The 13,337-nt window shown below is 41.5% G+C and overlaps 1 protein-coding gene across 2 annotated transcripts in view; it reads left to right on the forward strand.

Moving 5' to 3' along the window:
• Positions 1 to 11,760, forward strand: part of nr3c1 (nuclear receptor subfamily 3, group C, member 1 (glucocorticoid receptor)) — a 36,731-nt gene extending 24,971 nt beyond the window's left edge. For both annotated transcript variants that reach the window (XM_056293843.1, XM_056293849.1), the window contains 5 exons: positions 1,810 to 2,091; positions 2,623 to 2,767; positions 4,839 to 4,969; positions 6,085 to 6,242; positions 7,718 to 11,760. In XM_056293843.1, coding sequence (XP_056149818.1) covers positions 1,810 to 2,091; positions 2,623 to 2,767; positions 4,839 to 4,969; positions 6,085 to 6,242; positions 7,718 to 7,870 — 869 coding nt within the window. In that variant the 3' untranslated portion in view covers positions 7,871 to 11,760. The remainder of the gene's footprint in view (positions 1 to 1,809; positions 2,092 to 2,622; positions 2,768 to 4,838; positions 4,970 to 6,084; positions 6,243 to 7,717) is intronic.
• The last annotated feature ends 1,577 nt before the right edge of the window (positions 11,761 to 13,337 follow it).

Here is a 13,337-nt window from a genome sequence, read left to right on the forward strand (position 1 = left end):
AACCCTGAGAGCAGGATGAGCGGTTTGGATAACGGATGGATGGATGGATGGATGGATGGATGGATGGATGGATGGATGGATGGATAACAGCCGTTAAAAGCCTATGTGTGCAATTGCCTGGTTTGAATAAATACTGCTTTGTTAAATTTAACTTGGTTGTGATTTCTCCTTTTTTGCATGCAAGTTAAAAATTATTCCAATAGAAACCTCTAATGAATATAAACAGTGTTTTAATGCAGACATACACTCACCGGCCACTTTATTAGGCACACCTGTCCAACTGCTCGTTAACGCAAATTTCTAATCAGCCAATCACATGGCAGCAACTCGATGCATTTAGGCATGTAGACATGGTCAAGACGATCTGCTGCAGTTCAAACCGAGCGTCAGAATGGGCGCGAAAGGTGATTTAAGTGACTTTGAACGTGGCATGTTTGTTGGTGCCAGACGGGCTGGTCTGAGTATTTCAGAAACTGCTGATCTACTGGGATTTTCACGCACAACCATCTCTAGGGTTTACAGAGAATGGTCAGAAAAAGAGAAAATATCCAGTGAGTGGCAGTTCTGTGGGCGAAAATGCCTTGTTGATGCCAGACGTCAGAGGAGAATGGCCAGACTGGTTCGAGCTGATAGAAAGGCAACAGTAACTCAAATAACCACTCATTACAACCGAGGTATGCAGAAGAGCATCTCTGAATGCACAACACGTCGAACCTTGAGGCAGATGGGCTACAGCAGCAGAAGACCACACCGGGTGCCACTCCTGTCAGCTAAGAACAGGAAACTGAGGCTACAATTCGCACAGGTTCACCAAAATTGGACAATAGAAGATTGGAAAAACGTTGCCTGGTCTGATGAGTCTCGATTTCTGCTGCGACATTCGGATGGTAGGGTCAGAATTTGGCGTCAACAACATGAAAGCATGGATCCATCCTGCCTTGTATCAATGGTTCAGGCTGGTGGTGGTGGTGTAATGGTGTGGGGGATATTTTCTTGGCACACTTTGGGCCCCTTAGTACCAATTGAGCATCGTGTCAACGCCACAGCCTACCTGAGTATTGTTGCTGACCATGTCCATCCCTTTATGACCACAGTGTTCCCATCTTCTGATGGCTACTTCCAGCAGGATAACGCGCCATGTCATAAAGCTCGAATCATCTCAGACTGGTTTCTTGAACATGACAATGAGTTCACTGTACTCAAATGGCCTCCACAGTCACCAGATCTCAATCCAATAGAGCACCTTTGGGATGTGGTGGACCGGGAGATTCGCATCATGGATGTGTAGCCGACAAATCTGCAGCAACTGCGTGATGCTATCATGTCAATATGGACCAAACTCTCTGAGGAATGTTTCCAGTACCTTGTTGAATCTATGCCACGAAGGATTAAGGCAGTTCTGAAGGCAAAAGGGGGTCCAACCCGGTACTAGCAAGGTGTACCCAATAAAGTGGCCAGTGAGTGTATGTTGCAGAGACTACTAGAATCATTATACTGGTGTGATTGTATGCATCAAATGGTTAAATCGAGCATTTATGAAATGGTTACAGGAGATTTCAAGATATCGAGATATATATCATGTATCGCGATATAGCCTAAACATGTCGCAATATTATTTATAGGCCATATTGCCCAGCCCTAAATCAAATCCAAGTGAGGAAGTCCTAGAGTTGGAATAATGCTCTGACTTTGTACTGTTTATACCTATTAAAATCCAAGCCACTGCATAAATGCCTTTTAATGGGTGTGTAAAATGTGCTCAATGTAAAATGTGTGATGCTGACCTCACAACCCCCCCCCCCACTGCAGCACGTAAAACCAAGAAGATGAACCGCCTAAAGGGCATCCAGCAGAGCAACCAGACGGAGCTTACCTCGCCACCACCAGCTGAGGCACGCTCCCTGTTACCCAAGTCTATGCCCCAGCTTGTCCCCACCATGCTGTCCCTGCTGAAGGCCATAGAGCCGGACACCATCTATGCTGGCTATGACAGCACCCTCCCCGATACCTCCACCCGCCTCATGACCACCCTGAACAGGCTGGGCGGCCGGCAGGTCATCTCTGCCGTCAAATGGGCCAAGGCTCTGCCAGGTAGGGTGCTAGTTTTTTTTTTCTTCCCCTCTCAGATGTAATTTTTCCCCAGTAAGAGTATCTGGACTTTGCTTACTCACATTTGAATCAGATAAGCTCTTTTCCTTTTACAGCTATATCAGTGGTTCCTCTTTATTCATTCAGCAGCTGCACATCACCACAGCAAAAACAACCACTCTCAAGAAAAGAGGAACTGATATAGCATAATTTAGCCTAAGTGCCCTCTAAAACACAAAGACATGCAGTCATATATTTTAGCAAAATGTTTTTACTATAATAAAGAACCCAAAAGTACAGGATTGCCGTGCTGGAACCTGCACATGAATAACAGCTGTGACCAATTAGGGTCAGATGTGGTACCAAAACTAAAAAGACTCTCCAGGCGTCGCTGCTTCATGAAATTACAGGAAAGGAAAAGCTGAGCTGTATCACTTGAAGACAGCCTTCTATATGAGATATTTTTCGTTGGTGTCTTAAGTTCCTCGTACAACAGAGGCCAGAGTATGCAGTATTGTCATGTCCTCCCCACAGGCTTTAGGAACCTGCATCTGGATGACCAAATGACCCTGCTGCAGTGTTCCTGGCTCTTCCTCATGTCGTTTGGCCTAGGCTGGAGGTCGTACCAGCAGTGCAGTGGCAACATGCTCTGCTTTGCACCGGACCTAGTCATCAATGAGTATGTCCCCTATCTCTCTCTAGGACCATATATTTGCCCCACATTTTGCAGAAGTCAAGCTGCACATATGTGGTTAAATTGAAACTCTAAATGAGTTTGCCAGGTTTTATCGATATATATGAGGTTTTTATTAAACATTTGTAAAGATGACAACCATACCTGCTGTTCTAAATGGGATATGCTGGAATGCTGCACTTAAACTAGAATGACCAAGCCGATCATTTTGACCGTTTTGGGTTTTTCACAGTTTAATAACTTTGTCGGGGGGGGGGGGGGGGGTTTAGACCTGCCACTTCCTGGATGCTCCTAAAATTGCATATATTTACATTAAAATTAGTTTTAGATCAATTGCGTAAAAAAAGTTATAAGATCTACCTAAAACGACCATGAGCAGTCAAAATGACCGCACATAATTTGCGCGTGATCGTGCGCATCATGTCACTATCTATGACGTGTTTTGGTCACGTCATTTCCTTCGCGAAGTTCATTGCTCTGTCCTAGAAACACACTTGCATTCTCAAATGCAGAGTAATAGTCTAGACTTGATTTTTGATTATTTCCAACATGTCTGGTTACAGACGCACCATGACTACCACCGAGGCGTTGCGGTATTTACAGGCGTTGGACATTGGCCATTTTAATTGTTTAAAATTAGCATTAAAGTTGTTAAAATGTTAATTTTGGTCAGTCGTTTCTTAACAGACTACTAACATATGCAATGCATTAATATCTCAGTTGGGTATTTTTCTTGACAGAAAATAAGAGTTTAAAAACCGTGGGCCGTCAAAATGATCGCCCATGGTCATTCTAGCAGTTTTTAAGTTCTAGTCGTTGTTTGGGACTGTTTTATTATTTATTTTCTGTTCTTTTTTTACATTTCACATTTTATAGGCCTTGTTACGTTTATTAAGCCCCTGTTCCACGTAAATTAGCGGATATACCCGGGTTTTTTAAACGCGGGTGAACCCGCTAAAAATTGCCGATTGACACCTTTCCCACTGCCAGTAGCCGAGTACGCCTTTCTGTTTTTTGTTTTTCTGGTGTGTCACGTTCGACGTGATGAACGTGCGCTGGAAAAGATTTTCAGTGTGATTGGGAAGTAAACAGGAGAGACAAAAGTAAAGGCAGAAATAATTTTTTCTTCAGCGCCTTTAATTTGTTTATAACTTGCCTTGGGTTGCGTACAATGCCTCTTTCACTCAGAATTTTCGATATATTGCTGTGTATCGCAGCGTCTCTCACGGTGCCAGAAACCTATCTTCTTATTTCCTCTTCCCCTCGAATCAGGAGAAGCTCTCTGACCTTGCTGTCTTGCCAGTGTTGCGTCTTGCACGATATGAAGAACAAAATCGCCGTTGCATGTTACCTGTTTATTTACGCACCCACGTCCAGAACTTCAACGCGCGTCATAGCATCGTGCCGGAAAAAGAGCGAAAATTAGCGGGTCTACTCGGGTCCTGTTCCCATCAATGCCGATCGGAGCCGATAAAAACTCGTGTCTATTGCAGAGTCATTTGACCCGGGACTGAATGCCGATTATAACCTTTCCCACTGGCCAAAAAAGCCGGATGTTAGTGGGTTTTTTGGCCTGTGGGAAAGGTGTATTAGATTAACAATATGTGTTTTCCGTTTTGTTTTTCCAGGTAATATTTTCACTTTTTCAATTTTGCTATTCAAGTTTGACCATGTCTGTCTGCTCAAGTTTCAATTGTTTAACAATAGTATTGTAGTTGTTAAAATGTTAATTTTGGTGTCAGTCATTTCATAACAGACATACTAACATATGCAATGCATTAATATCTCAATTGGGTATTTATCTTGACAGAATATAGAGTTTAAAAACCGGCTGTCAATTTGACCGCCCATGGTCGTTTTAGGTAGGAGTGAAATCCCGGTCGTTCTATCAACCAGTTGGGACTAGTTGCCATGTCAGCTAATTTGTTTACAAATGAACTTCAGATGCTCCAGACCCCTGATCTACCCTGGTTTGATCTTAAAATGTAAAAGAAATAAAACTGTGAAGGAACCCTGCGTCTTTGGTGATAAAGAGAATGCCCTTTGTTTTCCCCAGGGCCCGGATGAAGCTTCCCTACATGGCTGACCAGTGTGAGCAAATGCTGAAGATCTCCAATGAGTTCGTCAGGCTGCAGGTGTCGCACGACGAGTACCTGTGTATGAAAGTTCTGCTGCTTCTCAGCACAGGTCAGTGTCTCACCCTCACAGAGAACCCAAATGATATCTCTTTTCCTCCAGGACGGTGCCGATTCGGAGTGAATTCTGCCTTAGTACCTTTTAAGAACTGGCCTGCATTTTGACAGGTTTGAGAACCAAACATTACGTAGCGGAAGTTGAGATAATTTCCGTAGGAAAAAAATCATGGCAGACAGAATGTATCTGCTTAGCTTGATTTTTAAACATTTATTTTTATTTCACTGCTTTCGAGAAGCCTCTCACTGCTGCCGCTTTCGCTCATGTTTTATCAAAATCGTGGCAAATTTCTTGCGGTAGCCCCTTTCATAGCCACTGACGTCAGTGGTTCCAACTTTTGAACCAGTAATTTTGGGGAGCCATGCCAATGCCAGCTTTTTGGCACCGGTACCAGTCTTTTTTCGGAGTAAATGCATGGACGTGGTTCTTGATTAGGCACCAGCACTGCATCAACGTTGGATTTTCCTTTCTCTCTTTTTCTTTTCCAAGGCTGTGTGTGCAACTGGGGCCTGCACCAGCTCTGATCACAGCCCATCCTCTACTCATTAATGTCCACATACACTAACTGATTTGTTGTGACATAGTGATGACTGCACAACTTCTTTTGGTCATAACAAGGGAAGTTGTATGCCCATGGTCCTTTGGCCTTAGAAACTATGGCAATGTTCTACAATACTCTTACTTTCCTTCCTAATCAGTCCTCCTATTACATGGTACACTGTACGTCACACTAATGCACTGCTGGACCCTCACCTATGCCACATAGATTTAATTGACTTAGTGGTAGTAACATATAAATAGAAATTAATATATACAGTGCCCTGCCTGTTGTTCATCCTGATGTGTTCTTTAACATGAAATATAAGGTCTTATTGTCCCTGTAACATTTACCTGATTTGTCACCACCCAATTTATCTTGATGTTTTTCCAACAGTGTTACCAAAGCAAATAACTATGTATCTGGCTTACTGTAACTTGTTTAGATATTATTGGTTTTCAAAACTTAGTCGAATACTAATGACCTTTTCATGTCCGCAATGCCTCAGTAGCACAACACGTCATTCTCATCGCCATCCCAGATGATAATACAGAATTTCTCCCTCCTGCAGTGCCAAAGGATGGCTTGAAGAGCCAGGCAGTGTTTGATGAGATCAGGATGTCCTACATCAAGGAGCTAGGAAAGGCCATCGTGAAGCGGGAGGAGAACTCCAGCCAGAACTGGCAGCGCTTCTACCAACTCACTAAGCTCCTAGACTCCATGCATGAGGTACAGAGATATAACAAGGCAGCAGAACAGGCATCCCAACACGATGAGATAATTGGATGTCTACTTGGCACCTTTTTCTTATCTCCAGTGTCATTTTTTAATTGTTTTAATTATAAACAAGCACTAAAAAGGCACCGTACCAGGCTTTTTTCTTTTCTTTTTTTTTCTTTTTTTTTTGCAGAGCATACTATCTTTTTTGTGTGGCTGGTTTCGGGTGCTTCTTGTTGAAAATGGCTGAACTTTTCATTAAGTTGTCAAATGTCATTTTTTTGTTAGTGAACTCATTACAGCCTAGGTAAGATGTGACACAGCTGATATTGCAGCCCTAATGGAGAGAGACAATACATTAGTATATGTGGCTGCTATTCTAAACATTGACATCATACCATAGATACAAAATCCACATGCAGTGTTTTGCTTGTAGAATCTGACTGGTGTCTACCCAGTTACCCCAGCCGTTCAATCAGAGTGGTTAGATCTGGCACAGAAGGTGAAAGTATTTAACCACATGGCAAAATTAAAAGAAACGGCGCATCCAGGTAGTGTAGCGGTCTGTTCCATTGCCTATCAACATGGGGATCGCCGGTTCGAATCCCCACGTTACATCTGGTTTCATCGGGCATCCCTACAGACACAATTGGCCGTGTCTACGGGTGGGAAGCTGGATGTGGGTGTGTGTCCTTGTCGCTGCACTAGCGCCTCCTCTGGTCGGTTGGGGTGCCTGTTCGGGGAGGAAAGGGAACTGGGGGGAATAGAGTGATCCTCCCATACGCTATGTCCCCCTAGCGAAACTCCTCACTGTCAGGTGAAAAGAAGCAGCTGGCGACAACCGGGACAGCTCGGAAGAGTGGGGTAATTGGCTGGGTACAATTTGGGAGGAAAAGGGGGGGGAATCCCCCCCCCCAAAAAAAAGAATTAAAAGAAACAGCAGTACTTGGGGGTGGGGGGGGGTGTACTGAGGACCAGATTTGGGAGCCACTGCTGTAGTTACTGTGAATAATCAGTTTTAGGAGATAGTTTGAACATTTATTCTAATGGGTCAAAGAAAAATATCCCCCAGTTGACATGGTTTTATTTGGTTGTCAGTTTACACTGTGCAATGAGATCAATGTACCAAAGTAGTCAGAATGTTCTATCATATCCTGTTATGGATTTTTGTTGTAGGCGGCATCGATGCACTGACAAGCATTAGTATTCACTGTGTTGACCTTAAGACACTGTAATTTACTTATGCACCATGTAAGGTGTGATGTACAGGCGTTTGTCTAAACAAACACAGACACAGCATCAAAAGCTTAGAGGGACATTTAGGTGCATTAATTAGGTTGCATCAACTATGATCTTGCTCTAACAGTGGAGGGCATGTCTTGGACATTTATTTTATCACATCAAGGTTCAGATTATATTATATGAAGTTGTGTCCACTCATAGGTCACCCTCTGTGTATATCTGTGTCTGTCTGTCTGCCCATTCAGATGGTCGGTGGACTGCTCAACTTCTGCTTCTACACCTTTGTGAATAAGTCTCTGAGTGTGGAGTTCCCAGAGATGCTAGCAGAGATCATCAGCAACCAGTTACCAAAATTCAAAGCCGGGAGCGTCAAGCCACTCCTCTTCCACCAGAGATGACTGTGCCCCCGTCAAGACACCATGCCTTAAAGTCCCACCACGTCACTTCACCTCCCACTCCCACTCCCTCTTTCCCCCTCCCCCCTGAGTGAGAATGAAGAAATGGACAGAGATGGAAAGACGGTAAAGCGGAAGAAAGAGAGGAAGAGAATCCGAGAAGAGGAGGGAAGTGTGTTATTTTGGGGAGCGAGTATGCAATTTTAAAGAGGTTTACGGGTCTGGAGGGAAAGGGCAGCGAGCAAGAAGACATTTGCATTGAGACTGAGACTGAGCACAGAGGTTTTTGTTTTATTCAGCAGTCTAAGATTTAGCATATAACAAAGTAGGAATTGTTTTGTAAGAGAAAAGATAATCACTGAGTGAAATAGGCTTAACCATCCATGTTGTCTCAGGTTTCTTACCTTCAAATACAGAGTGATATCTATAGTAGATAAAACAAATATCTATGTACAGGCTATGAAAGTATTTTCTACATTTTCAAATTATGTCACAGTTTATACAGTTTTCCAGGTTGCTGTTACCTGGGAAGGTAACAAAGTAAAATAACATACTATTAAACAGGCTTCTAGACCATGTGCTCCTCTGTAGTAGCAAGGAGGTCCTAACTAAAAGTTAAGTCACACAAAACAATATCCTTGTTTTCCAAACAGCCATTTCAAAAGCATAATTGCCATTGCTACAACAGTTCTGGGTGTGATGTGTAATTTCTGTTGGATTGTAATGAAGATGTGCACCGTTCAAAGGATGATTTCTCCCACAAGCTAACCTCTTCCAGGTTTACACATGTCTATTATAAAAGGGAAAAAAAATACGTGCCTTTTTTTAGCTCAAACTCTGATTTTTAGCCATTCAACCCTAAACTGTCCAAGGCTGGTTTCTCTTAACCCATCATGGTCTACCTTTGTCATATGTGATTGTACTTTTCTATTATATGCAGTTGCAGGTTTCCTTTTTTTAATGGCCGTGTTTATCTTTTGAAGTGGCAGCTCAGTCATCCTTAGTGTGCACTAAAAAGTGGTCCTTATGAAAAGGTAAGAAAACTCTCAAATCTGCTTCCTTTCTCGTGGTCTCCTGTGCACATTTAATTTCTGAAATGCTGTTGTAGCCCCTCTATCCCTACTGAAGGATTTGGAAGAAGAAGAAAAAAGGCCTTGATAAAAGGTTCAGTGGGGGGTTGGTTGTACAAGTCTCAAAAGTATGAGTATAAAAGGAAGTTAGATCATTTTTTAATAGTAAACAAGCCACTCCCTTTACTTTAGCCTTTTTTTAGTTCCCCCCTCAGTAGTGTAAGGACTGGAATGTGGTAGAGACCTGCGTTAGCCAATCAGAAGAGGGCATATTCTATTTTTTTGTTCAAGATGATTACATTTTTACAACAGTAGAAATGGTTTTTGTGGTCCTCGCTTGGCTCAACCCGATGGGAAACTCAATTTTGAGTTCTTTTTTAGGGAGCCATTAAGTCTGTTTAGAAAATAAGGAACGTAATATGCAGTCATGGTTCTGCCAGTAGGGGTCCCTGCTAGACTCTAGACATGTTCTCCATAAGCACGTGGGTTGGATGATCTCTTATTTAAAGCCTATGTGTTGTTACCTTTTGACATGATTGAAATGTACCCTTATGAAATGGATGAGAACCGTACCGATACAGAGGCTTTTGGGGTCGCCATTGGCAGACACTTCTCTGGTTTAAACTTCACACAGCTGCTGATAACCTCAACCCCATAGTCCCCTCTACTTCTCTTAGCCACCTTGTTAGGCATCTTGTCTTAACATCTGCTCCTCTTATAGTGTGTGTTTCTTGTATGTTTGCACATGTATGTATGTATGTATGTATGTATGTATGTATGTATGTATGTATGTATGTATGTATAGCAGGTAGTTCGACCCCAATGTTTTAAAGCACTTAGCAGCTGACCCGCCTCAGACGTCTCACAATGAAAGTCTGGCTTTGCTGATTTGGGAGGTAGGCAAAATGGATCCTCCGTTCTTTGGGGACTACTTCAGTGCCAAATTCGTGTTCTCTGTCTTATTTCAATAACTTCAAAAATATTGTGGTGTTTAAATCAAAAGTGTCCCAGCAGTAAATATTTTGAATTTGTCTGATGCAAGAAATGAAATCCCTGATGTGACAGTAAGTCACCTGATTGGTTTAATTATGATAGAAAATGATTAATAATTGAGTTTTATTTTTAATGCAAGACATTCACACATTGTTAAGAAATATAGAATATGATAGGTCTATTAGTAACCCTTTCTCTTTGTTGTAATGAAAGTAAATGGGAGTTTAAGATGTGTTAATTTTAATAATTTTAGCACTAGTTGGGTTTCTCTGCTTAGACTGTCACTGATTTTTTTAGTACTCCTGTCATTTTTGTGTTCAAGCACAAAATAATCCAGGTATCAAAATGAATGTGAGTTTTCAAGGGAAGATAGTTTATTCTGAAGAAAACGCTGTCAGAAATACATGTGAAATACGTATGAAGCACCATCTGTATTTAAATAATTGGGTGAATATATCAACTAAGCAATTTGGAAAGCCACACTGTCTGTATGTAGTACTTACCTAGTGCATTAAACATGCAATACCACATGGTCTACCTTCTAAATGATGGGAAAACACCTGTCTATACACTAAGCCAACAAGTATGAAGCTACTCGTTAGTGATTTTGAACCCCCCCCCCCTATCTCAGGTTGTCATTGGTTGGGATTAAACGAAGTGACTGATGTGTATGCAGTTATCCATGTTCCTCTGGTGGCCCGTCTAAACCAAAAACATTTAAGTTTCGATTCCCAGCGTTGTGTGCTTGTGTGGTTTTATGGTATTTTAAGTCAGGAAAAAGTCTCGCCTGACTTTTAATCAGGCAAGTTTCAGGTATGCGCCGCCATGCCTACGTCGTCTGAGGTGTTTTTTCACTCGCCGTATCCACTCCTTTATTTTCGGTGGTAATACAAAATAGTTCTGGAGACCGTTCTTCAAAAACTGCATAAAGGGTTACTCATGGGTTACTTTCACATTCAGTGTGTCTACAAACCTTTGCTGCTGCTGTCGCTCATTTCTAACAGGTATAAGAAACTGCACACTTGCCTCTCTCCTTGCTCAAAAATATATCCAGCCACTTTCTCCTTTTATGTTTTGAGGAGGACAACTGAATATGCAATAGGAGTTACAGATACATAATATTTCATTGCATAACATAGACATGACATATATTTGCTTCCTTGTTTTTTTTTTTAATTATTATTATTATTTTCTTTGCAGATATAAGCTATTCACATAGAGGAGATTCACATTTAACTATCTCTGCAGGCCAGATTTTCAGGAAATACACGAGTCAGTAAACAATTCATACAGACTGTACATAAAAAAAAAGCCTGTTATGTTTAACTACAATGTGACCAAAGCAAGTACAGACAAATTCAGCTTAGATCAGCGAAGACCTCGTAGCTCCTAGGAAGACAAATGTGTACAGTTTGTTTTATAACACATTTTGTATTCTATCTCGATGGCTTTGGTCAAATTGTGTAATACTGTGAATAGGATAGGTATCAGTCTTTTCACACACAAACTGTTTGTGAAAGTAATCAACCAGCTTGAATCTTAAAAAAATTGCACTACCCAAATATTGTTTGAAAATCTATTTTGTATAAAACATATGCAGACATCAACTTTTGAGAATTATCAAGGGCGGATTGTGTTCCACTGGTATATGCTTTCTTTGAAGCGTTTTGCTTATAATTTCAGTTATGTACATATAATCCATTGTAAAGAAAATGTGGTGCATTTGTCTCAAAATAATAGTTGTTTTTTTTCTATATCCTCTGTATTATTTCTCCTCTGTAGTGTGACTGTTGTTGATCTTTTCCTCCATCGATTAAATGTTGAACTGTCTGTCTTTGTTGTGTGGTACTTCTCAAAACATGGATCTGTATACTGATGTATGCCATATTATCATTAACTCTCGTCTGAACAATGAAAAACAGTAAGCTCATTGTAAGCCACTTCTAATGATCACAGCAAGCACTTGTTCATCCAATAAATGCGCTTTTCCATTTTGGCGTTTGTCTTATTACCTTGCCAAAGGCTCTGACAAAGTCGACTGACAGGGATTCCCCCCCCCCCCATTCTCAATCCGTGCATTTGTAATGTTTAATAGAAGTGCACTTATATCTTTTGTTATTTTATTTTAACCCCCTTTTTCTCCCCAATTTTACTTGGCCAATTACCTTATTTTCCGAGCTGTCCCGGTCGCTGCTCCACCCCCTCTGCCAGTCCAGGGAGGGCTGCAGACTACCACATGTCTCCTCTGCTACATGTGGAGTCGCCTGTTCTTTTCACCTGACAGTGAGGAGTTTCACCAGGGGGACGTAGTGCTTGGGAGGATCACATTATTTCCCCCAGTTCCCCCTCCCCCTGACCAACCAGAGGAGGCACTAGTGCAGCGACCAGGACACATACCCACATCCGGCTTCCCACCTGCAGACACAGCCAATTGTGTGTGTAGGGATGCCCGACCAAGCCGGAGGTAACATGTATCTTCCTTTATTGTCCAAGCATCTTGACGGGGTCAAACAAATAGCCTCCATACCACATAATGAAACGTGATAGCTGTGCTTGTCAGATTATCGTCTGAAATTAATTTGAAGTACTCTTAATAATAGGCACTGTGCCTAGGGTTATTTGACGTGGAAAAATCAAATCGGATCCTCCTCCGGTATGAAAAGTCTGAGGGCCTTGTAAGTTGTAACCACTAATTTTGGTGGTGGTGACATTTAAATGGGGAAAGAAAGTGTTTGTAGGATTGGTTTGTTGTCCTCAATGAGAAGCTGGCGGGAAAAGCATGCCAGCAACAACAGAACTCAAAATGGAGGCCAAAAATACTCGAGAGGCCCGATGAGCCCTTAATTGCTGCTAGAAGGGCTCGGCCCCTTTAAGACTTGGACCCCTTTAAGACATCAGCAGTTCATAGAGAACTTTATATCTTAAATTGGTATCTACCAAAGGTGTTTGAATATGGTAATGATGTTAGCAAACCACTTTCTTTCAATCTTAGCTTGATCGTCTCCTCTGATTGGATTTGCTGTTATTCACATTGATGAATGATAGGGGTCATTGCTCGGTTAGAAATCTTGTTAAGCACACAAAACTGATCAAATTAGAAAATCAAAATAGAAATGACTTAAAACGATGTAATTTTTCAAGTTATCTTCTGATTTCTAGCCACTTATTTAATGGATATTTGGTTTAGAACAGTAGGCTATAATCAGAAGTCAATAACCACAATGCTAAGACCATAAGTGTGGTATAATCACATTTAGAGACACTTTTAGGATTTGTTTTAGGATTTCAATGATCACTTTTAAAGGCGTGTTAGGTTTGAACAGAAGTGATATACTTGACCTTTTTAAAGTCATCGTAACCTTAGCTCACTCAAATCTATACTAATACATCTTACATCAGTGTAAGAT

This window comes from Lampris incognitus, chromosome 1, assembly GCF_029633865.1.
Source record: "Lampris incognitus isolate fLamInc1 chromosome 1, fLamInc1.hap2, whole genome shotgun sequence".
NCBI classification, from domain to species: domain Eukaryota; kingdom Metazoa; phylum Chordata; class Actinopteri; order Lampriformes; family Lampridae; genus Lampris; species Lampris incognitus.